Genomic DNA, 24,823 nt, shown 5'->3' with positions numbered 1-24,823 from the left:
GCCGCTAGACCAAAGGGAAGTGCCCTGAACTGCCAATAAGAGACCCCATTCTGGGTTACCACCACAAATCTCAGCAAAAGCCTGGTGTTCCGGATGAATGGGAACATGCAAGTAGGCATCCCCAAGATCCAGAGTACTCAATTTTTAAAAGGTTTTTGCGTACTAAATAGTCAGGTCCATAAATATTGGGACATTGACACAATTCTAATCTTTTTGGCTCTATACACCACCACAATGGATTTAAAATGAAACAAACAAGATTTACTTTAACTGCAGACTTTCAGCTTTAATTTGAGGGTATTTACATCCAAATCAGGTGAAAGGTGTAGGAATTACAGTTTGTATATATGCCTCCCACTTTTTAAGGGACCAAAAGTAATGGGACAATTGGCTGCTCAGCTGTTCCATGGCCAGGTGTGTGTTATTCCCTCATTATCCCCATTTACAAGGAACAGATAAAAGGTCCAGAGTTAATTTCAAGTGTGCTATTTGCAATCTGTTGCTGTCAACTCTCAATATGAGATCCAAAGAGCTGTCACTATCAGTGAAGCAAGCCATCATTAGGCTAAAAACAGGGAACGGAGGATCCCGACCCTTAATAGAATAAGCCTGTACCACCGTCTGTCTGATCCATCTGGAGATAGTTGCGGCAGATGCAGGCAACCCCTTTTTGGGGCCATCCGTGATCACAAAAAGTGAATCCGTTTTGCGAAACGAGTCCGTAGTTTTCAAGTATACCCCGATTGCCCGAACCACATCCAAGGAATGTAACGCAAACTCCCGAGGATGACTGGGCTTAGGACACAGGGAAGGTAACACAATATCCTCATTCAGATGAAACTCTGAAACCACTTTAGGAAGGATTCGGACGAAGAACCACCTTATCCCTATGAACCACCAGATATGGGGGACAAGATAATGCGGCCAGTTCTGACACCCTGCGTGCAGAAGTGATGGCCACCAAGAAGGCCACCTTCTGGGATAACGTAAGCAAGGGAATCTCCCTAATATCTTCAAAGGGAGATTTCTGAAGAACCGACAACACCACGGAGCTGGAATCTGCACGCGCTTGTAGGCCGGCTGGGGTGACCACTGGACCTCAACATCCAGCCCGTCGCCCAGATCCGGCATAATTGCTTGAAGATCTGACAGGAACAACTGGAGAAAAAAAGCTAACTTAAAAAGAATCTATCTAAAAAATCTTGCCAGGACCAAAGATCCCAGCAAGGAACTTAGGTCCTTACTCCTGACTAGACAGAAAAAAACTGACATCCTGTAGCAGAGAGAGGATATACCCTCTGGGACTGCCCCCAAGGTGTGGCCAGAACGTTTTCTTCTGCCTAGTGTCCTACTCCTGTAGAGGGCAGTATAACCCAATTTGATATTAATCAAAGAGGACTGCGTCTGTCAATGAGCGACAGACTTAACTTATTAGGACCTTTATTGATTTTGCCCCGGGGGGGGGGGGACCACAAAAAAAAATTCCTATACCTTTCCCTCTTGGGTTTGATAGAAAATGTATTTTTTCTTGGAGGATCTGGACAAAACTTTATCCAGGCCTGGGCCAAACAGCAAGGACCCTTCAAAAGGAAGACCACACAGCTTCACCTTTGAAAATCTTCCCAAGCTTCAACCCAAATGGTCCTCCTAGCTGAATAAAAGAGTGCAGGTTTTAGCTGAGGCGTTAACCAACTCGAATGCAACATCAGCCAGGTAGGCGACAGCTTTCCCTATAGCGGAGAGGGAATCTAGCACTTCCTGAGACTTCCTTCCCTGTGAAAGGTGCTTAGTAAGTCTATCCAGAAGTCTGCATTCCTGGCAACGAAGGTTGCAGCCGGTGCTGAGGCCATAGTGGATGAATGGGCATCCAATGCTTTCTTTAGCAGAGACTGACTTATGGTCCAAAGCATTTGATACTCCCTGTATCCTTAGAGGTCAGATCTTTTCGTTCACCTGTGACAGGGAGGCATCCAATTTAGGACTCTAGGAATTTCTCCACCTTCTCAAAGGGAAATCTCCTTTTCCATGCTTTTGGTCTGACCAAACTCCTTTCAGGAACATCCTATTCTTGGAAGGATTTAATCCTTCCAAGAATGGTGTAAAGGAAATAATTTGGATTGGTCTTTGACCAAACCCCCTAAACATCCTATCCTGTACTGAACTCTCCTTGGGAGGTTCCAGGATCTCTTCAGTGTCCTAGATAGCCAGGAGTCCCTCTCTAGGTCTTCCAGACCTAACAGATGTCTGTTTAACTTGGTCTCCCCTGCCTCACTATTTAGATCAACCTCATCCCCAGAGCTGGGCTCAGATTTTGCCTGACTTTCTGCCTCTTCCAATTCGTCCTTCTCCCCAGCTTGAGCAGGGGGGAAGTCCCTGAGAACCAGGCAGAGAGCATTTGGCAGTCTTGGAAAGTAAACTCTCCTAAGAAGGGCCCTCTTTAGGGGTTAGCTTTTCCGGGTCTGCAACTTGGGGTGAAACTACAGCGGTACTAAAGTACTGGATAGTGGCTAGCATTTCCTTCTAAACACTTAAGGAAATACTTCATTAACCCTGAAGTCTCCTTACCAGCCAGCTTGCCAATACACCTATACCAAAGGCTTAGTGTGCAATTTGGACAATCTCTCCCCAAATTGACCACACTTTAGGGATATAGGGGGTGGTTTGTAAGAGGACTCCTGGGTTCCACTTGGGATTCTGCAAAAGAAGAGGAAACAAGTAAAACATCACTCTTCCTCCCTCCTTATTAACTTCAGAGAGCATGGAGACTACCAGGGACTAAAGCCTAACTATTACCCCCAAGGAAAAAGCACTTACCGGGCCTAGATTTGCTCTTGCCTGCAGGCAAGTGCACCATCTTTCCATCCTCCATGAGGTGGGTCCAGACAGGCTTCACACTTAGCAGCCTTCTGGCTCTTGGTAGCTTAAGTGCCTGTCACTTTACTGCCACCATGCAGGTCTGGTGTCTCCTCCACACTTAACTCCCTCTTCCAGGTCGCACTGCACATGCTCCACCTCTTCCCTGTTCAAACCGGAAGTTCCGGTTTCAGAACTAGGCTTGGAGTGCACTAAATCCTCCCCATATTGCTGCTAATATGCGGCTGGCCCTTCACAGCATGGCGCAGGCTGAACAGGGAATCACCAGCTGCACATTTTGATACCGGGATGCCTGGTATTAACCACTGCACCCTAAGCACTTCCTTCCTGAAATGGGTAAGCCCATGCAGCATCCACCTGCACTGCTTGCAATAAACAGTATTTCGTGTTTCCCCTTTGTGTAATACAATATGCACTGCTTACCATCTCCCAGCACACAGTAGTTATAATATAACTAGACCCCCTTAGTCTTTTAGTGTATCAGTATGGCCGCTACTGAGGTCATATCACTGCTTAAGAAAAAAAAAAATAGCAAATTTTTAAAAATATTGCAATAGATTTTTTGCTTCAGGACTCCAGAGTAAGCAAAGATCATGTGTTTCAAAAATGAATAGAGCCGCTTTCATACGTGTATTCCAATCAGGTACGCCTGTCAGTTTTTCAGGAGGACATGACTGGAAGGGCCATTCATTCCTATGGACATGTTAGTGTATAGACTTGTGCATTTCCATCCCCTACCCCCGGGACTAAAAAAAAAAAAAAATCCAGGAACTCCATCCTCTCCCATTAGGTGAAGCAGATCTGAGGTTGTCGGGTATAAACAGACAGCGGAGTCCGTTTACTCCCAGCAGCTCATGGAGCAGAGCAGTCCGTTCGTATCCACTCTGCAGAAATTTGGTGGTCAGATGTGTCACCCCCTCCCATCAGCAGGGGATCTGTGAGCTGATCAAAAACCGACTTGGATGAAAGGGGCCTAAAGATGTTATGTTCACTGCAAAAGTTGCACACTGCAGCCTATAAATGACATATATCGCAGATGGAGCAAACGCTGAGGTGTTCTGTGGAGATTGGGTAAGTCACCTCTAAGCTAGCATCTTTGAGCTTATTATCGCTAGAGGGCAGTGTGTCATGAGTCCAAAGACCATAATGATCTCCAAATGTGCACCAGAAGACAGGGAGCACATTTAGTAGTGACAATATGTAAATGTAAGCTGCATTATATTGCATGGGCTATGCATTTGGTACTTCTGCAACCCACACACCTGCAATCTTGAGCAGCCAAGTTTTACACAGGTGTGAGACAAATTATTGGGGATGAAAAAGAATAGTTTTTCTCCAGAAACATTTAAGTGGTTGGTCATGGGCAGGTTTTTATCTGTCATGAGGCTATTTTAGAGCAGCCAAGGGAGACATTTTTGAATGAAGCAGCAAAATAAATGTCTCATTGCTCCTGTTTAGCATCCTTTTACTAAAGAATTGCAAAGAATGGGCAGCACTTCAACTGAATAAAAAAAGCTCTTACCGTATCAAATAGCAATTAACCAATGTGATGTTTTGAGGCCACAGATGACCCTCTTCTCAGAGCAGGACTGATGCATATACCCCAGTCTATCCAATGTGTTATATGGCCCAATGGTGCTTTTTATTAGCAACCCCCAGCAGTTTTCAAACATGGAAACCATTTTTTTATAAGACAATTACTACCCCTTTTCTCCATTCTACACCTTAAGATTCACGTGTGACTTTCTAAACCAGAAATTTGAAATGGGGTTTCATTTATTGTATAAAATCCATTGACAGATAAAACAATTGCAAGATGGGTTGCAAAGTTTAACTTTATTATTTTCACCTTGAAAAAGTCAACCACATTACATGTTTACATTCTAAGACAGTGTGGTCAATCTCTACACTAGAGACCAATGGAGCACAGCCAGAAAAGAAAAAAAAAATGCTTTATTTGCGCTGCAAAAAAATGCACATGTAGAACATCCTAAAAACTGCCCCAAGACAATACAAACCATTATTTACAATGTGGGAGGGGGCTTGAGACTGCAATTTGATAATTGATTTCTATCAAGTACTGTATGATTTAATATTTTTAAACCAAAGCAAACTCAGATATAGTACAAGGGAGTTTCATATTAAATCACTGTACTAGGAACTGCTGAACAAGGAGCATCTTCAAGCGCCAATGTTTTCTGGTGCTAGAAGAAACATGCAGGAAAAAAAATGATATACTTTCTGTATTTACATAGCTTATACTCTTCCTTACCAAACTCATTTGTAAAGAAGAGTATGGAGGAAACTCCTGCAAATGAACCATCATACAAAGTGTTTGCCTATGGTTATAGACTTTAGAGGGCTCAGTCCTAATACAAAGTATATCAAACTCTTTCACACTGCAGGCTACTCTGGGGAGCTGGAACGAGATCTGGAACTGGCAGCAGAGGCTGGGCGTGGAGGAGGAGAAGCAGAACCCTCTCTGCTAGCAGAGGCTGCTATTGGTGACTGGGACCTGGACCTGGCATCTTCCTTTCCATTTTCGTGTGGGGAAGGGGATCTGGAACGGCTGTGGGAAGACCTTTCCCGCTTAGTGTTTGAATGGCTTCGGGAACGATCCCTTCTGCTTCTGGAACGACTACGGGAACGATCATGGTCCCCTTTGGACTGACTTCTGGATCTCGCTCTAGACTCCTCCCTGTCTCCCTTTGACTTACTGCGGGATCTGTCTCTGGATCTTTTCTCATTGGACTGACTACGTGACCTGTCACGTGACCTCTCTCTTTTACCCTTGGACTGACTCGGCGACCTCTCTCTAGACGCATCCCTCTTTCCTTTAGATGGTTCCCTCCTTCCTTTAGAACGACTACGAGACCGCTTGCTCTTTGAGCGGCTGCTGGATCGATCACGCTTTCCTTTAGAGCGGCTGCTAGATCGCTCTCGCTTTGATTTAGAACGGCTGCTGGAGCGGTCACGTTTCCCTTTAGATCGGCTTCGGGACCTCTTACGCTTTCCTTTAGACCTGCTTCGAGATCGAGAACCGTGCTCAGATTTAGGCTTACTCTTTGAACGAGACTCTCTCTGCTTTGATGGTGATCTTGAGAGTTCTTTGCTCCTGGACCTGGATTTGGACCTATAAGAACATGTGAAGCATAATATAAAATGGAGGGAAAAAAAAAAAAATCACAAGATAAAACTAGTCATGATGCCGCATACACTTCAAGCGGAGCTCCAGAAAAAAATTAAGTCAGCAACTACAAAAGCTGCTGACTTATATTGGGACATTTACCCGTCAGCAGCCAAAAATACTGTAGCTGCTGACTTATATTAGGACACTTAACTGTCCACGAATCCAGTGGTGTCTTCACCCAAGCGGACTTTTCAATCACCTCTCGGGTGCTGCCACCATCTCAGCCTGTTTCCTACTGCGCATATGCAAAGCACCCTGCACTTTTTGCCAATGGCCTGGCAGCAGAGGAAGGAGGCCGAACTTCTGGATGAGTTTGTTGCGGCTAAGTCAGCCAGAAGTGGGAGCAGGTACCCAACGACCCCCCCCCCCCCTCCACGAGATTCCCTTTTTGGAAGGAGCTCCGCTTTAAAGCATGGGGGTGAAATTTAATAATCTACATCCATGAGAAGGGGCTAGAGATTTAAACACCTGCTCTTAGTCTGTACATGTCCTATACATAACCAAGACCCCCTGCTTATATAATTTCAAAGCAGTGCTAATGCACTTGTAATGGAAGCATGGTAGGTGCTACCATTACTTGCTTCCTTCTGAAAACACTAGTTGTCTGGCTCTTGGAACACAGACAAGAAAAAAAAAAAAAAAAGCATGCCTTAAAATAAGGATTAGGACTATACCTTGTCAGTGTCCGCTTCAATAGGACAGGCAGGGTTATTTACATTTCCCAAAAGTGAGAACAGAAATTTGGTTTAATTTAAAATTACTATAGATAGAGCCTTACCTGGACTGACTTTTGGCAGGTGAGTGGGAACGGCTACGCTTTGCTGGAGAATGAGAACGGCTACGCTTTGCTGGAGAACGAGAACGACTTGCTTTAGCTGGAGAACGGGATTGACTTTTCTTCGCAGGAGATCGGGAGTGGCTCTTCTTGGGTGGGGAACGGGACCTGCTCCGCTTCGCTGGTGAATGAGAACGACTCCTGGATCGGCTGTGGCTACTGCGTCTACTCCTACTACGAGATCTTCGTCTGCTCCTGGATCGTGACCTAAGGAGAGCAATGCATTTCATAAACATGCTCATTTGTATCAGGTTATTAAACATTCCCCACACTATATCCCAAAAACACAATTCTTGGCTTATGGCATGTGCAAATTCAAGTGGGCACGACCTCAAAAAGTGACTTGCAATGTTATTGGGAACATCTACAAATATAAACAGTGCTTAAACAATACTTACAAGAAAATGTAACCTAGTCTAGAATGCTTTAATAGCATTGCACTTCATGCATCTAGGTACTCCTGCTGTTAAAGCCACATAGCTGTACTTCTGCAATTTGAGATCACACAAAGGCACTGCTAGGGTCTCAAGATTTGCAGTGAAATTTGGGGAGGTCTCTACAGCCGTGGCCAAACATTGAGAATGAGACAAATATTAATTTTCACAAAGTCTGCTGCTACAGTGTTTACATTTTTGTCAGATGTTACCAAGGTATACCGAAGCATAATTACAAGCATTTTAAATATTGTGTCAAGTGTCAAAGGCTTTTATTGACAGTTACATTAAGTTTATGCAGAATCAATAATTGCAGTGTTGACCCTTTTCTCAAGACCTACAATTCGCCTTGGCATGCTGTCAACTTCTGGGCCACATCCTGACTGATGGCAGCTCATTCTTGCAAAATAAATGCTTTGAGTGTCAGCATTTGTGGGTTTTTTTGTTCACCTGCCTCTTGAGGACTGACCACAACTTCTCAATGGGATTAAGGTCTGGGGAGTTTCCTGGCCATGGCAGCAAAATTTCGATGTTTTGTTCCCCAAGCCACTTAGTTATCACTTATGCCTTATGACAAGGTGTTCTATCATGCTGGAAATGGCATTGTTCGTCACCAAACTGTTCTTGGATGGTTGGGAGAAGTTGCTCTCGGAGGATGTTTTTGTCCCATTCTTTATTCATGGCTGTGTTCTTAAGGCAAAATTTGTAAATGAGCCTACTGCCATGACTGAGAAGCAACCCCACACATGAATGGTCTCTGGATGTTTTACTCTTGGCATGGAAAGACTAATGGTAGTATTCGCCTTTTCTTCTCCGGACAATGTTTTTTCCAGATACCTCAAACAATTCGAAAGGGGATTCATTGGAGAAAAACTGGATTTTTTCATCTTACCGCAACATCCTTCTCGGAGGTTCACTGATGGACACAGCTCCTTGTCTTAGACCTTATGCTGCTCTCTTCAGGAGGACTAGATGGAAACCATTTTGGCTACGCCCCTGAGGCAGTCCCCAGGGGGTATACCATCACTTGCTGCTACAGGACTTCAGTTTGTAACAAACAGTGTCAGAACACAACTCATCCCAACAGAGGGGCGGGTACTGTGTCCGTCAGTAAACCTCAGAGAAAAGGATTTTACAGCAAGACAAAAATCCAGTTCTGTCATTCATTGACGGACATAGCTCCATATCTTTTGACCCTTGGGATGTCGCAAAGCAGTATCAACATGAGGTTGAAAAACCAGCAATACATATCATTCCCAACAAGGGCTAAACATAGGTAAAACAGGAGCTCAACCAGGGAAAAAAAATCCACCCACAAGAGACAGGAGCCTCTGCAACTGCAGCCTGCAAAACTTTGCGGCCCAGGACAGCATCCGAAGATGCAAGTACAACCACCTTATAAAACTGTACAGGCAACGTAGCTGCCTTGCACACCTGAACCACTGACGCATGACGAAAGACCCAGGAGGTACTGAGCGCCCTAGTAGAATGCGCCTTGGCAGGGAAAGGAACCCGACCCTTAATAGAATAGGTCTGCACCACCATCCGCCTGATCCATCTGGAAATGGTCAGAGCAGATGCAGCCTGCCCCTTACGAGGTCTATCCTAAAGAACAAAGAATCGGATTTCCGAATCGACTCAGTTACCACCAGGTACACCGAGGGAATGTAGAGCAATTTATTTAGGATATTTCAGCTTAGGACATATGGACGGCAACACAATATCTTCAAATTAAACCGAGACAACCTTGAGGAACTCCTGACAGGGTCGTAAGACCACTTTGTCCCTGTTAACCACCAGGTAAGGTGACCGACAGGACAACGCAGCCAACTCTGACACCCTACGCGCAGAAGTAATAGCGACAAAAGGCCACCTTCTGCGACAAGAGTGCGCAAAGGAAGTTCACTGTTTTCAAGAGGCTTTTGAAGTACCAACAGTACCAAATAGATTCCACGGAGGTCAGCAGGGATCGCACAGGAGGATCCAGATGGCGAACTCCCTGCACCAAAGTGTGAACCAAGGACTTTGCCGCCAACGGCCTTTGGAAAAATAGGACCAAAGCGTAAATCTGGCCCTTGATGGTGCCCAGAGCCAAATGTTGATCTACAACTAGTTGTAGAAACTCCAACAGGCAAGACACAGAAAAGGAATGGGGAGAAATCGCTGTTCAAACCACACATGTGAGGTATCGCTGCGATCGCCAGAGCGTGAGCAAAAAATTTAAAAAAAAAGCTACACTAACTCTAAACTGGTAACCGTTAAAAAAAAATTGAAAGCGTCGCCTATGGAGATTTTTATTGACCGTAGTTTGTCACAATTCCACAAGTGTGCGCAATTTTAAATCGTAACATGTTGGGGGTATTTACTAGGCGTGACATCTTTCACAATATAAAAAAAAAAAAAAAAAAAAAAAAAAAAAAATGGGCTAACTTTACTGTTTCGTTGTTTTAAATGCAGTGAAATGCGATCTTTTGTAATTTAAAAAAAAAAAAAAAAAATGGCGTTTGAAAGACCAATGCGCAAATACCGCGTGACAAAATAATGAAATGACCACCATTTTATTCTCCAGAGTCTTTGCTAAAAATATATATAATGTTTGGGTGTTCCAAGTAGTTTTCTAGCAAAAATGCTGATTTTAACTAGTAAACAAAAAATGTCAAAAATAGGCTTGGGGCTTAAGTGGTTAAAGTATGGAGAATCCTTCACTGGCAAAAGTGTGGCCATATTTAGCCTGGAAACCTGATTCCACCGACGGCAGAACTGTCAGTTTCTTCAGGAGACACTCCTCAAAAGGGATATCTCCCAGCGAAACGGTTAGGTATTCCAACCATGCATTTCAGGGATCCCCACTGAGACAATCTAAAAAAAAATATATAAAATAGGCAAAAAAAGGGAACACCTTAGTCACCTTGGAAGAACTGCAGGTGCCAAACTGCATCAGCATTGCCAACGCATTAGCTGAGCCCTTCAACTTTAAAGTCTCCCGCACCAACAAACCATGCTTCCCACAGTGCCTTTTCATGCTTGGCTGCAGAGAAAGAGGATTCATTCCCAATATTCAAACCCTCAGGGTGTATGGACGCAGACGCAGTGAGCTTACTCATGTCCGTGGTGGCCAAATTCACCTCAGACTGAGGAGGCAGAGGATACAGGTGAAGGCAAGGGGCGCTTCTTGCTAGGCTGCCTTTGCAGGGCCATATCAACCTTTGACAAGAGTGACTGCAGAGCCAACATCATGGCCCGCAGCTTCAAGGAGTGGGTCAGGTGGTGATACACGTTCCAGGGGCACCATGGTTAAAAATCTGAGCCGCACTGTGCCCCTGCACACCGCTCGGAGCACCACAAGGATCAGCGCGCCCGCAGCGCTGTATATAGCAGAGGAAGGACTGTATACCCACAGGGACTGCCCACCCAGAGCTGGTTCCAGAGCTCCAACACTGCGATCAAAGAGGAAGAAGTGCTGACACTTTCACTAGAGGCCCCGGCGCACATGGCCACCGCATAGACTACAATGGGAAACCCAAAACATGGCCGCGGGACTACACAAACATGGCCGCTGAGGCAGAAAACCATCCACAGCAAAATTGTGGGACCCCAGGGAGGTAATAGTCTACCATGGGGGGGCTTCCCAGAACCCCCCGCAGTAAATGCAGGCACCCAAACAGGGAGCCGCCAGCGACACACCCACTGCCCAGCACCAATGTAACACCCCCCCCCCCAGAAACACCCGTGCACCATAAAAGGGCTGGGGGCAGGTGAGGGCGACCAATGCAGGGAAAACCCCGCTGAGGAGGGAAACCATGAGGGGAGGAAGGACAAAGGGGGACCTACCATCCTCAGGAAGGGCCCGCGAACGCCCCAGCAATTCTCAGAAAAAAGAGGGGGAACACTACTCACCACACAATGGCATTAGGCAGGCACCACTCCCAGCAGTCCACTGCACCATCTTGGAATGGGGGTGTTGCCAGAGGTACGCCGAGTCTATGATCGTGACCGTTGTGACCAGGGCTATGCGACCTCGCGAGGTGTTTCGCTCGCCGGCAAGCACCTGTCCAGTGGGGCTAGGTTGTTGCCTACATAGAGCAGAGCTAATAGCTGGGTCACGCTCGCAGGCCAGACTGGGAAGGCCATAAGGAGCTATGAACTCCAGTGGGTCGCCCAGTCCAGCTGTTGGATTGTAGTTCACACAGGAACAGAAAAAAATTCCAGGACTGCAGATGCCAGCAGGGAGCCAGGTCCTTACTCCTGACTAGGCAGAAAAAAACAAGTCCTATAGCAGGAAGTGATGTATACCCCTTGGGAATGAATCAGGAGCTTAGCCAAAATGGTTTACGCCTAGTCCTACTCCTGACAAGAGAGCAGCATAAGCCCAAGTGTCTAAGACGACATGAAGCTGTGGCCGTCAAGTGAACGAAAGAAAATGATTTTACCCCAGTCCTCAGCAGTCCAATCCCTGTACATTTTGCAGAATTAGGTCTGTCCCTGTTTTTCTTGGAGAGAAGTGGCTTCTTTGCTGCCCTTGACACTAGGCCATCCTCCAAAAGTCTTCACCTCACTGTGTGCAGATGCACTCACACCTGCCTGCTGCCATTCCTGAGCAAGCGCTGCACTGGTGGTGACCCCATCCCACAGCTAAATCCACTGTAGGAGACTGTCCTGGCGCTTACTTTCTTGTGTGCCCGGAAGCCGCCTTAACTGAACATCTCTCCTTGAAGTGCTTGATGATCCGATAAATGATTTAGGTGCAATCTTAGTAGCGATATCCTTGCCTGTGAATCCATTTGTGTGCAAAGCAATGATGACTGCACGTGTTTACTTGCAGGTAACCATGGTTAACAGGAAGAACAATGATTTCAAGCACCACCCTCTTTTTAAAGTTTTCAGTCTGTTATTTTAACTCAAGCATTAGAGTGATTACCAGCCTTGTCCTCAACACTGACATCTGTGTTAAGAGAATCACTGACAATGTTAGCTGGTCCTTTTGTGGCAGGGCTGAAATGCAATGGAAATATTTTTTGTGGGATTATGTTCATTTTCATGGCAAAGAGGGACTTTGCAATTCATCTGATCACTCTTCATATCATTCTGGAGTATACGCAAATTGCCATTATAAAAACTGAGGCAGCAGACTTTGTGAAAATTAATTTGCATCATTCTCAAAACTTTTGGCCCCGGCTCTACTATGTTGCTCACTTCTGCTTGCTGGAGAGAAGACTGTACCTGAGGGCCAGCAGTGCAGGAAAACCCCTACTTTTGCTCAATTCATTCTGTGGAACTTCTCAACCACATTACTAATCAGGTGGGGCAACTAACATGAAGAAAGCCTGTTTCTAACCAAGATGGCCACCTTCACAGGAACAGTGCAGAATAAGACATCGTAAAGTCAGTAACGGGGAAAAATAGCTGCAGGGGGATCACAGGCAATACTGGTGCCTAGTTTTTTCCTTGGCACAACTACTCTGAACCAAATCAGTCTCTAAACCTACAAATAAAAAAAGGCTGATGGGTAGGTTTTTTGAGCGCAGAAATCCTATTTGTTACTTTATTATAGGTTATTCGCCTTGTCAGCATTTGTGTACACTGAGCCCGCATGTGCGCGTCTTGCATCTTTGTAAATCCCGTAACACATTTGCAGAAGTTACATCACCTAGGCCCAGCCAATTAGGTAACTGAAGTACCTAAAACCAGATGCTAGCCAGGAAAGGATAGAAGCACCTGCAATAGAGCGCCACACCACTGGAAAAGGATCTCTTGCAAGGCAGGTCTGCAATGATGTGCTAATACGCTCCACTTACTAGCAAATTTTGGCAAAAAAAACTCCCAGGGCTCAATTTTTGTTTTTTGCAGGTTTAGTTCTGCTTTAAATATCAGTTTGTCACAAGTTACTAAATTTTCTATTTCTTTACTTGCAGGAACATTTTCAAACAGATACAAAGGTTAAGGTTAGTAGCAATGAGATGCTTGCTCTGCTTTAAGAAAACGCTGGCAATATAAGGTAGAAAGGAATGACAGGTCAGACGCAGCCAAAAATCAAAGAATTCTGAGGACAGATAAGGTATGCTTGATAATGCACCCTTTCAAAGTGATAGGATATCATAAAGCAATGAAGATCCCAGAATACACCTATTGCAGACATGCATACACTACTCAGTATACACATTTAAAAAAAAAAAAAATCCTGATTTAACAAGCATGCGTACTATACAATCTTTATTGTAAATGGTTCTTACACCTACCTTGACCTGCTGCCAGAGTAAGACCTTCTGTGACGAGCTTTGCTTTCCACTAGACGAATCTTTCTGCCATTAATTTCAGTGCCATCAAGTTTGTCCAAAGCTCTCTTCATGTCAGAATAAGACCTGAACTCTATCACTCCCTCATTGGTACGTTCCTTGTGTGCATCAGCATATGTAACCTCACCTGCTTGCCTCATAAAATCCTAAAGAGAAGGAAACATGGAATATTGAAATACCAATTTACAAAAAAGTCAGGTATTTAAAAAGATTCTGTCAGAATTTCATTACTGTCAGTGTTAGAGAATTTCCATTCACTGTCTAGGTGACCTCTGAAGTTACATGAAGGTACAGAAAGTAAATGTAAAGTGATACCTTTCCCTGGCTAACTAAAGGATAAATAAGCAAGCACTGTTCCAATCAAAAACACCAGAACACGACAGCAGGTGGGGTTTAAATCTGGGGCAGCATACATGTGTTCCAGTGTTGTGTTGGGGCACAGTGCGCTGCACAGCATGTTTCAAGCACAGGGACCTGGGCTCTCACCAAAAACCCAGGGTCTTGTACCTATGATCAGGACCTGGGACTCTCGGTGCTCAGTCACCTGATCGCTGTGATAGCCTCCTAAAAAATTAGAAAAAAAGATCAAGATTTAGACCCCGTTCGCACAGGGGTGACGCTACTTGCTGGGGCGACCTGTGAAGTTACGGTGCACAGCGTGCACCGCGACCTCGGCACGACATGCACGGACTTCATATCATTGAAGTCAATGCAGGTCGCCTCAAAGTAGTACAGGACCCTTTTTCTAAGTCGGAGCGACTTGTGTCGCTCCTATTAGAACGGGTCCTGTGCTAATCTATGGCAGGCGACCCACCGCAACTTGTCAGGCGACCAAGTCGCCTGACAAGTCGCGCTAGTGTGAACCGGGTCTTAATCTAGGTCAGTGTCACGGTAAGTCCCCATTCACACTAGCGCGACTTGGTCACCTGACAAGTCACGGTGGGTCGCTCGCCATTGATTAGCACAGGACCCGTTCTAATAGGAGCGACACAAGTCGCTCCGACTTAGAAAAAGGGTCCTGTACTACTTTGGGGCGACCTCGAGGCAACCTGCATTGACTTCAATGATATGAAGTCGGTGCAAGTCGTGCCGAGGTGCACACTGTGCACCGCGACTTCACAGGTCGCCCCAGCAAGTAGCGTCACCCCTGTGTGAACGGGGTCTAAAGGTCAAGGCAGGGGGTCAGCATATTTTAGGAAGGTTTTTTCTATATTTAACTGCATTGTTAAATTAGTATAAGTTAGTGTAGGTGTTGTGTTTTATGTAGGATACAAAAAAGCAAATTCGCACTATTGCTTCTGGGGTCTACTACAAGTAATAACACACACGTTATCACTGCAATCAGGAGCAGAATTTATATTTGGTTGTTCTTGGATGGTAATAGCAAGAAATATACAGCTACATTTATGAATACACTAAGGGTCCTTTCACACCGAGCGGACCGTATTTTCCTCTGCTCCGGCACTTTTTTTATGGACACAGATGACACTTGTGTCATTCGGTCCGTATATCATCCGTTTGCAGATAAATGGAGATAATATATATCAATGGGATTGCGGATGTCAGCGGATGACACCGCTGACATCCGTTTTTGCGTCCATTCCATTTAAGCGGAAAAGAAAAAAAGGGGTTCTCTAGTTCCCAAAAACGGAACTGATCGTAAAGGACGCAAATCGGATGTCAGCGGATGACCATCCGCTGACATGCATTATTTCGTTTTTCATCCACAAATGGGATGAAAAACGGACATACGGACCGCCCGTGTAAAAGGACCCTAAGTAGTTGCGATCATATGTACAGATTTGCTAATATGTCAAAGTTGGGTCTTGGAGTTGTTTATTTTACTCTTCATCATTAAGGGGTTAACCAAGTTTTGCATCAAATGATGATTTTCCTTTGCTTGCTCAAAAATAAATATGCATTACACAATCAATTGTCAAGCATCTCTGCATGATGAAAGAATTAAACAATTAAAACTCAACTTCAGTCAGACATTTCTACAAATAAGGGGAAAACTTGTGATATGTGGCAAATGCTTAAAGAGGTTGTATACCCTCTCTTATAACTTGTATCTATAGGCAAGTCTTTAATAAGGACTACATACAGGTAACAAATATCTCCTAAACTTGCACCGTTTAGGAGATATTTACTTTTAATGCAGTCGATTACATCAGGGCATGTGCTCAGAAGGAAAGACCACCCGTGCCGTTCCTTCAGAGCCACGTGCCGTGAACGGCAGCTCCCATGCACACGCGTGGGAGTGACATCGCACCTCCGGCCAATTAGATGGCCGGAGGAAGTGAACCAGGATGACCAACATGTTGGCTGTGTCCCTGCTGAGCGGGCAGCACTGCGGGGGCTTCGTTCTAAGGCAAGTATTTCATATTGAGCTAGTATGCAATACATGCTAAAAAAAAAAAAAAAAAAAAAAAACTTACATCATATCCAAGTAACAAGCACCTTTTCTTCTTGAAAAGAACAGCAATACTAACCTTAAGATCTTGCCAGCTGCAGCGACTGGAGAGGTTCTCCACAATAAGTCTAAACTCTGTGCGCACGGGAGGCCCGTATTTATCCCTGCCGGATCGCTGGCTCCTGTAACCACCTTTGTTGCACATGGAAAGCAAAGTCAGGTCTCCATTGAATATACACAGTTCAACAACTAATTCTTTTGGGAGGGCTTTAAATAAAACTAGGTAGGATAGGATTTATTTTACATAAAAACCTCCTTTGAAGCTGTGACTTTGGCCAATAATAAGCAGAAGAGACTTTTACTCCTTTGTTCTGCTGTTTTTAAGAATAAGGCTGTTTAGTGAGTACCCAAAACCAACCTTATCAACAGGACATAAATGACATAACAAAGTTTAATTCATTTACATGCATGTTCTAAAAAACATTTACAGTATTGCCAGTCACATTATTTACATTAAGGCAGGAGGTATAAGAAAAGAAGTGGCACTTGGAAGCACACGCAAGGGAGTCACCTAATCCAGTAAAGCCATTTCATCTAACCCTTTTAATCCTCACCATCACCCTGCGTCTAATGGCAATAGGCTGCTGTCGTCATGGCTTCCGGTAAGGTCAGCCAAAGGGTCATAGGGCAAGGGTCACACAATGTTTGGAAAGGCCAACCAGGAAAGGCAGTCATCTTAAGCCTCAATGGTCTCAGCCCCCACTGGTCTCTTTCAAATTGAAACATCAAGGACGGTTAAAAAAGGATTTTGGAATTCGACATGCAAAAAGGTTAAGAATATACAGGTTAAACATAACAATCATAACAAGCAGTTTGCATAAACTCTACTTCCACCATAAAAATATCAAATCATAACCCCTGCTTATTCCACCCCCCCCCCCCCCACTTTCTAATGCTTTTCTTTAAAAATATAAACCTGTGGCATAAAATTCCCAACACCACAGGATCAATGATTGCATCTTTTCACATGTTCTTAAAAACACTCACTTTGGCCAAAATTTACAAAGACAAAGACAGTGTATGCAGCTAGCCCCACCCCATCCAACCCCACCCCCATCCAAGTTTAAAGTGTTACTAAACACAGGACCCTGAATTAACTATATCTGGTCTCCCACAGTACACAGAACATGGAAATGCAAATATTACAGTAATATAAACTGCTAAACACATTTTCTCATCATCAGTACACAGCAATCTTTTCACTCTATGAGTGACCGGTTAAAGCTTGTAGGACTTTGTCTGGACAGTGCTGATTGGCCCTGTGCTGATCACATGCACCCTCCCAAAAATACATAAACAAATAAATAAGGAAAAAAAAAAACTCTCTAGCAATACACACCAGACTCAGAATGTGAAGAGTGCCTCCAATGCTCTGTTCTATCAGGAGATGGATTGGGCACTGTGGAAGAAGGGGAGGATCAGAAGACAGGATCAAACAGCCTTTTTATACAATACAGAGGATTAACCCCTTAGGTTCCACAGTGAGTATAACCAGCATGCTTTACTGCATATACAGCAGACTGATTTTACTCTTGTGGGTTTAGTAACACTTTAAGGCTCCAACTCTGACTCCCAGCATCACCAGATTTCTCGCAAGTTTAGCTACTGGGAGGTAATGCTCAGATTGAGCTTCCAACTACCAGGCTCAAATGCAGTCACATTGGTGAAGGCGGTGCGATATCCCCCTATCGAAGGTCTGACACCAGTTGTCAGATTCGACAGGCTGGGAGGTAGTGAGGGAGCACAAATCTGACAGTGAAAAGTTGGGGATGGATGCTAGCCGCAAACACCGTCACTTTGCATTGTTTAGTTAAAGTGCAACTTTAAAATGTATCTAAAGCCAATTGACTTTGCTTTGAATAGTTTTGCAAAGGTTTGGAACCAGGTTTTTATTGCAATTTGTACCTGCTTAGAAAACGTATTCTCCATTTGCCCTGGGCATCATTACCAGGAGTAAAAGGAGAGAAAACATCAAAATTTTGAGTTGTCATGAGATCAGTAGGCAAGGTGAAATCTGCCAATTGGGGTACCTGTTCCATGACAACTGTCCAAGTGAAAATTTCCACTAATTTTGGAGATTTTCTCTCACATTCTGTTGTGTCTACAAGGCAGGCACAGCAAGCAGTGGAGAAAAATCAGAAATAAGACAAACTGCATTATAAAAAACAAAACAAGATTTAACTATACTCTATACAAAATGTAAAAAGTTTTGGTTTTAGATATACATAAAGTTTAGAAGCATATATAGCATTGTTGAAAAGCATTACATTTAAGAGCCGGTTCACATACAGGTGACCCGACTTCCCGGGGCGACCTGTGAAGTCGCGGTGCACAGCTCGCACCGCGACCTCGGAGCGGCATGCACAGACTTCATATCATTGAAGTCAATGCAGGTCGCTCCAGGTCTCCCCAAAGTAGTACAGGACCCTTTTTCTAAGTCGGAGCGACTTATGTCGCTCCTATTAGAACGGGTCATGTGCTACTCTATGGCAGGCTACCCACAGCGACTTGTCAGACGACCAGGTCGTCTGACAAGTCGCCCCAGTGTGAACGGGGTCTAAAGCAGCAAGCAGTAAACATTTAGACAAAAACTGTGCCTGTCAAACCAGTTACCACTGATGCACTGTCATGGTTTTCTGCATCTTAAATGCATCAAAACCTACATGCAGAGTACTGGCATGGAGTTCAGTTGCATCACAAAATGACAGAAAACCGGGTAATAGAACAAGCAATGCAGATTAACAACGGTGTCACTCAAAGTGGGAGAGCACTTCACCCAGTTAATCTGCAACAAAGAAAAGCATAATTCAATCAGGTGGAGCAAACTGCATTTTATTATTCACAGCATATGAAAAGCAAAGCAGTGCATACTTTGATTTCTACTAACTAAAAAAAAAAAAAAAATATATCCTGGATATCTAGTAAAGTCTCCAAACTGGATCAATTCTTTGGAACTGTATTAAAGAATAACTAAAAACAAACTTTTCTTGGTTTTGGATAGTGCTGAGAGGGGTTACTACACCTGTCTATTGCTGGATGTGCCCATGTTAGTGAGATTCATCCCCTATTTGTCCTGGTGACCGTTCAATGAAGTGAAAATCACTAACTTTGGATTGTCACCAGATATGGAATAGAGAGGAAATCTTCCAATAGGGTCACAACCAGGGATTCCCTTACTTTGGAGGGATATCGTCTCACTTCCTGTTTTGGCTACCAGACAGACATCAATTTCCTCAATGGGACACGGATGGCCCAAAATGGCAGGTAATAACCATCCCTTCACTCTATCCAAAATGAAAAAGAAAGTTTTGCCTTTAGTTCTACTTTAAATGCTGTATCAAAAAGGTTAAAGGCCAAACGATACCACATGTAGCCATTTACAGAATTAGATAGACCTGTTTATCAGTTTTTCTATTTGCTGCTAGCAAGCATCTACTCAGAAACTAGCTGATTACAGAAAAAGTACTTTAATAGTAGCTGACATTTAAAGATTAAATTACAATGGTAAGCTAGATTCCATTATGCCTGAGGATCTGACTCTTTACAGCCTCTCTAGCTGGCTAATAGGCCAAACACCTGATTACTCAATCTCTCTTTAATCCCTAAACGCTGCCGCCAAAATAGTTGATGCTTACTGCGATTTCCAAAGCTGTAGCCTTCCCTGTCCCGTCGAGGGCCGCGAGCATGTTCAACAATCACACGCTCCCCACACAGGTCTTTGCCATTTAACTCGTATACGGCATCGTCAGCATCACGTGAGTCTTCAAACTCCACAAAGCCATACCTGAAATAAGAAAAAAAAAAAGATCAATATCGATCAGCCATTAAATACATGGATGGAATTTCAGCTGGTCCCTGCTGAACCGACCAAGATTCTTAGTCTATGGCCGGCTTTAGGGATTTCCCCAAGTCTTCCCTCATTAACACAATGCAAGTCAGGCCTCTAAACATTTTAAGAAGTTCACCCTTCTAAAAAAATAAAAATACTTTTTTTGCAGGTAAAAAATGATTTTTTTACAGGAGCCTCCAACGCATTGCACCTACGACCAGCAGATCACTGGTACAATGCAGGACTTCTGCAGGCAGTGTAGGACGTTCTAAAAAGGCCAGGAGCTTTAGCTGCTGTGTTAAAGCGGAGTTCCACCCAAAAGTACAAATCCCGCTGATCTGCTTCCTTCCCCCTCCGGTACCCCATTTGGCACCTTTCTGCTGAGCCGACTGTGAAGCCAAAAGGCTTCACTGCCGGTTTCCCGTACAACGAATGGTGGTGGCAGCAACCAATCCGAAAATCGGCTGGGGTGCCGACATCGTAGGCTCCCTGGACAGGTGTCTATATATTAAAAGTTAGCAGCTACAGTATTCGTGCCGGTTCACACTAGGTCGCTCCAACTTCGGCGCGACTTGCACGGACTTCAGGCTGACAAGTCGCGGTAGTGTGGACACTCAAGGTTTGTTTTTTAGCATTTGTGGTTTTAAGCTTTTTTTTGCAATACCCAGACCCCCTTTTACCCTTTCTATCCCAATAACACTGCTAGCATTTGAGTACAGGTGATCTCTAACCACCACACAAACTTAGGAGTCCTAAGGCCTTGTTCACATGAGCATACTATACACCTGTCCAAGGGTTGTTTGTTGGCACAGGGATGCACAGGTGTTCCGAGTATCCCAGTGCAGGCAGGCAGTACCATTTAAATGGGACACAGAGGCTACATAAACAGCAGCCATTCACAAATAAACAGCTGAGTACACGGCTGTCAAATGGGAGCAACAGCTGTGTCCATGAAGCCACCAAATCCCCACTGAAATGAATGGGACTGCCTGCAAGGGGATACATGGAATCCGTGTGCATTCCAATGTAGGCAAACAAGGCCTTCGCACAGGAGTACGATAAAGCATGCCCAAGTGAGGTCTAAGGAGCCTTACCAGTGATCCTGAAGCTGCGACAACTTGCCATGGACGAGATTGCCAGGAAACGTCCTCACAGGCAGAAAACGAGTGAAGTGGGATTCCTCAGCATGGCATAATCCGTTTCTGCTCTATAACTCACATGCTCGTTTGAATGGCCAAGCCACAGTGACGTCACGTTCACGGCACAGCTGTCTCAGTGGATAGCGAAGTGCGTTGGTTGTCACTGGCTGCTACACATGTAAATATCTCCTAAACAGTGGACATTTAGGAGATATTTACTGTACCTACTGGAAAGCCTTATTAGAGGCTTACATGTAGGTACGAAACAAAGAGTTTACTACCATACTAAAGTGACTGTAAAGTCCCTTTCCACAATAATAAAGGTGTTATACTTCCCTTTTTGGTGCAATGGTATTGCACAGAGAGGCTCTGTCTCTTTTGCAGTCCGCAAAAGGCTCTTTCCACCTTTTCTCAGGAGTGCCCCCATCAACAACCCGGCTACTGAGAAGGCACACTCCCATGCCAGGCTGTGTCTCCCCACACCCCTTGCTCCCTCCTAACAGGATTTGACTGACAGCCCACTGATATTACAGTCTCCAGTAAGACCAGGAAGAGGGGAGGGCGATGCAGATGGGACAGTGCTGGATCAAGAGGTGATTTGGGTAAGCGTTTAGGGAGAGGGAAAACTAGTATTGGAGCATTTACCTTCACGTAGGGAACAGGGCAAGCTCCATTTAAGGCCTCCTCCCCGACGGGGAGCGGGTATCGGCTCCCCATGCCTAGGCGATCAAAAGTGGACGTTCTCCTCCTCCCCCAGGTCCCCAGCAGAGTCTCCTCCCCAGGTCGCCCAGTGCATCAGGGTCCCCAGCAGCCGCCCCACCCGTGCATCGGAGTCCCCAGCAGCGTCACCTCTTCGCCCTCCCCAGGTTGCCACATGCATCAGGGTCCCAGCAGCCCCCCCCAGTGCATCTGGGTCCCCAGCAGCCTCCCCTCTCCCCCCTCCCCAGCCCCCGTGTATCGGGGTCCCCAGCAGCCTCCTCCCCCTTGTGTATCAGGGTCCCCAGCAGCCTCCTCCCCCTCGTGTATCAGGGTCCCCAGCAGAGTCACCTCTTCCCCCTCCCCAGCCCCCGTGTATCGGGGTCCCCAGCAGCCTCCTCCCCCTCGTGTATCAGGGTCCCCAGCAGTCGCCTCTTCCCCCTCCCCAGCCCCCCGTGTATCGGGGTCCCCAGCAGTCTCCTCTCCCGTGTATTGGGGTCCCCAGCAGTCGCCTCTTCCCCCTCCCCAGCCCCCCGTGTATCTGGGTCCCCAGCAGTCTCCTCTCCCGTGTATCGGGGTCCCCAGCAGAGTCGCCTCTACCCCCTCCCCAGCCCCCCGTGTATCGGGGTCCCCAGGAGTCTCCTCCTCTCCCGTGTATCGGGGTCCCCAGCAGTCGCCTCTTCCCCCTCCCCAGCCCCCCTGTGTATCGGGGTCCCCAGCAGTCTCCCCCTCTCCCATGTATCGGGGTCCCCAGCAGAGTCGCCTCTTCCCCCTCCCCAGCCCCCCGTGTATCGGGGTCCCCAGCAGTCTCCTCCCCCGTGTATCGGGGTCCCCAGCAGAGTCGCCTCTTCCCCCTCCCCAGCCCCCCGTGTATCTGGGTCCCCAGCAGTCTCCTCCTCTCCTGTGTATCGGGGTCCCCAGCAGTCGCCTCTTCCCCCTCCCCAGCCCCCCATGTATCGGGGTCCCCAGCAGTCTCCTCCTCTCCCGTGTATCGGGTCCCCAGCAGTCGTCTCTTCCCCCTCCCCAGCCCCCCGTGTATCGGGGTCCCCAGCAGCCTCCTCCCCCCCGTGTATCAGGGTCCCCAGCAGAGTCTCCTCTTCCCCCTCCCCAGCCACCCGTGTATCGGGGTCCCCAGCAGCCTCCTCCCCCCCGTGTATCAGGGTCCCCAGCAGTCTCCTCTTCCCCCTCCCCAGCCCCCCGTGTATCGGGGTCCCCAGCAGCCTCCTCCCCCCCGTGTATCAGGGTCCCCAGCAGTCTCCTCTTCCCCCCCTCCCCAGCCCCCCGTGTATCGGGGTCCCCAGCATCCTCCTCCCCCCCCGTGTATCAGGGTCCCCAGCAGAGTCTCCTCTTCCCCCTCCCCAGCCCCCCGTGTATCGGGGTCCCCAGCAGCCTCCTCCCCCCGTGTATCAGGGTCCCCAGCAGAGTCCTCTTCCCCCTCCCCAGCCCCCCCGTGTATCGGGGTCCCCAGCAGCCTCCTCCCCTCCCGTGTATCGGGGTCCACAGCAGAGTCTCCTCTTCCCCCTCCCCAGCCCCCCGTGTATCGTGGGTCCCCAACAGTCTCCTCCTCTCCCGTGTATCGTGGGTCCCCAGCAGCCCCCTGTGTATCGGGGTACCTAGCCACCCCCCAGTGTGTCGGGGTCCCCAGCAGAGTCACCCTTAGATCAGAGCCTCCATGGTGCATGTTTTACTGCACAGCCCATCTATACAGATAAGCTGACAAGCTCCCGCCAACCATGCCACTCAGGGAACATTGTTAATTGGAGTGCAGTGTGCAAGACATGTCAGCCCTCCATGCTCAGATCTCACCAGGCACTGAGCAATGTACTACTAGGCTGCAGCACCAAACTAAACACTGCTCGGTCCTCCATTGAACCCAGCCTGACCAGGCCCCCCACTCTATACACCCCCCCCCCTACGAGTCCAGCCTGAATGTATACAATCCTCGGCAATATGAACATAAAGGATTTTAAACACTGCATCTGAGCAGGCCTCAGCGCGGTGCATTGTGGGAGGTCCCCCGGAGTCAGCACGTGCCCGCACTGAGAGGACGATGACGTCACGGCCCAGCACAATGGCCTCCATTTTGAGCTAGGAGCCCACCACAGATCATGGCTCCCCTCACACCGACCACCGCGGGATTATACACCGCAACCCGCCATCGCTTCTCCGCCACAAAATGGCGGAATACGCGCAGACATGTGAGATAGGCCGCACACCTCAACACTCCCCCCAGCGTAGAGTACCGTCACCGCCCTCTTACCCGTTCTTTAGGTCCACTTCTAGAAGCTTCCCGTACCCTCCGAAGAACCTCTGGATGTCTTTCTCCCGGACATGGTAGCTGAGTCTCCCGATGTACACACGCGGCATGGTGAAAGAAGAAGAAGATGGCGGCCTCAGCTCCGCAGCACAGTGACGCGACAAAGGCGGGAGGAAGGCTTTATAAACTACGGGGGGCGTGTTCCGGGAGGGGGCGGAGAACGTCCTGCCGGGAGAATGGGAGCGAGATTTGCTGTCCCCGCCCACCTCCTGTGTGTGGACACGTGGAAGGTGATAGTAGTGTGTTGGGGGGAAATACAATCCCAATACATGGAGGAGATTCATAGAAATGACTGTATGGAGTCTCTGATTTATAATCCCGCCTTCCGTGCCTCTATTCACACAACATTTACCCGGGATCCATGCATTGGATAACTCGGGGCCCAAACTTTACTATCAGGGCCACAATGTATATATTGTACTAATATTCACAGGCTGAAAAACGTGTTTTATATATGAATGAGACCCCCCCTTTACATTAGGATCCTCATCAGAGTTCCCCTTACATTACCTAACTTTCCCATTTTACATCAGTATACCCATCAGAGCCCCCCTCCCCCTTACATCAGTGTACCCATCAGAGCCCCCCCCCCTCCCCCTTACATCAGTATACCCATCAGAGCCCCCCCCCCTCCCCCTTACATCAGTATACCCATCAGAGCCCCCCTCCCCCTTACATCAGTATACCCATCAGAGCCCCCCCTCCCCCTTACATCAGTATACCCATCAGAGCCCCCCTCCCCC

At 46.8% G+C, this 24,823-nt stretch overlaps 1 protein-coding gene across 2 annotated transcripts; it reads right to left on the bottom strand.

The window, feature by feature from the left end:
* Positions 1–4,691: 4,691 nt before the first annotated feature.
* Positions 4,692–24,190, bottom strand: SRSF6 (serine and arginine rich splicing factor 6). Of its 2 annotated transcripts, XM_082271889.1 has the most exons (7): positions 24,024–24,190; positions 19,735–19,883; positions 17,439–17,498; positions 16,119–16,231; positions 13,570–13,772; positions 6,843–7,106; positions 4,692–6,007 (listed from the first exon to the last, which is right to left on the bottom strand). In XM_082271889.1, exons 1-7 carry the CDS (start codon positions 24,128–24,130, stop codon positions 5,281–5,283), a joined length of 1,623 nt encoding a protein of 540 aa, XP_082128015.1. In that variant the 5' UTR covers positions 24,131–24,190; the 3' UTR covers positions 4,692–5,280. The 2 variants fall into 2 exon arrangements, with proteins under 2 accessions (XP_082128015.1, XP_082128016.1); XM_082271890.1 differs by lacking the exon at positions 17,439–17,498.
* Between the last annotated feature and the right edge of the window lie 633 nt (positions 24,191–24,823).

Source organism: Pelophylax lessonae (genome assembly GCF_965119305.1).
Source record: "Pelophylax lessonae genome assembly, chromosome: 11".
Lineage (NCBI taxonomy): Eukaryota > Metazoa > Chordata > Amphibia > Anura > Ranidae > Pelophylax > Pelophylax lessonae.
This window is presented reverse-complemented; position numbering and strand designations above follow the sequence as displayed.

Bases quoted from the DNA above. Each gene is read 5' to 3' on its own strand.
- SRSF6 (XM_082271889.1), bottom strand. From the start codon at position 24,130: ATGCCGCGTGTGTACATCGGGAGACTCAGCTACCATGTCCGGGAGAAA. The intron at 19,884-24,023 runs GTAAGAGGGCGG...TTCTTATTTCAG, and splicing joins GAAGTGGACCTAAAGAACGG to GTATGGCTTTGTGGAGTTTG. The intron at 16,232-17,438 runs GTGTGTATTGCT...TGTGCAACAAAG, and splicing joins CTCTTCACATTCTGAGTCTG to GTGGTTACAGGAGCCAGCGA.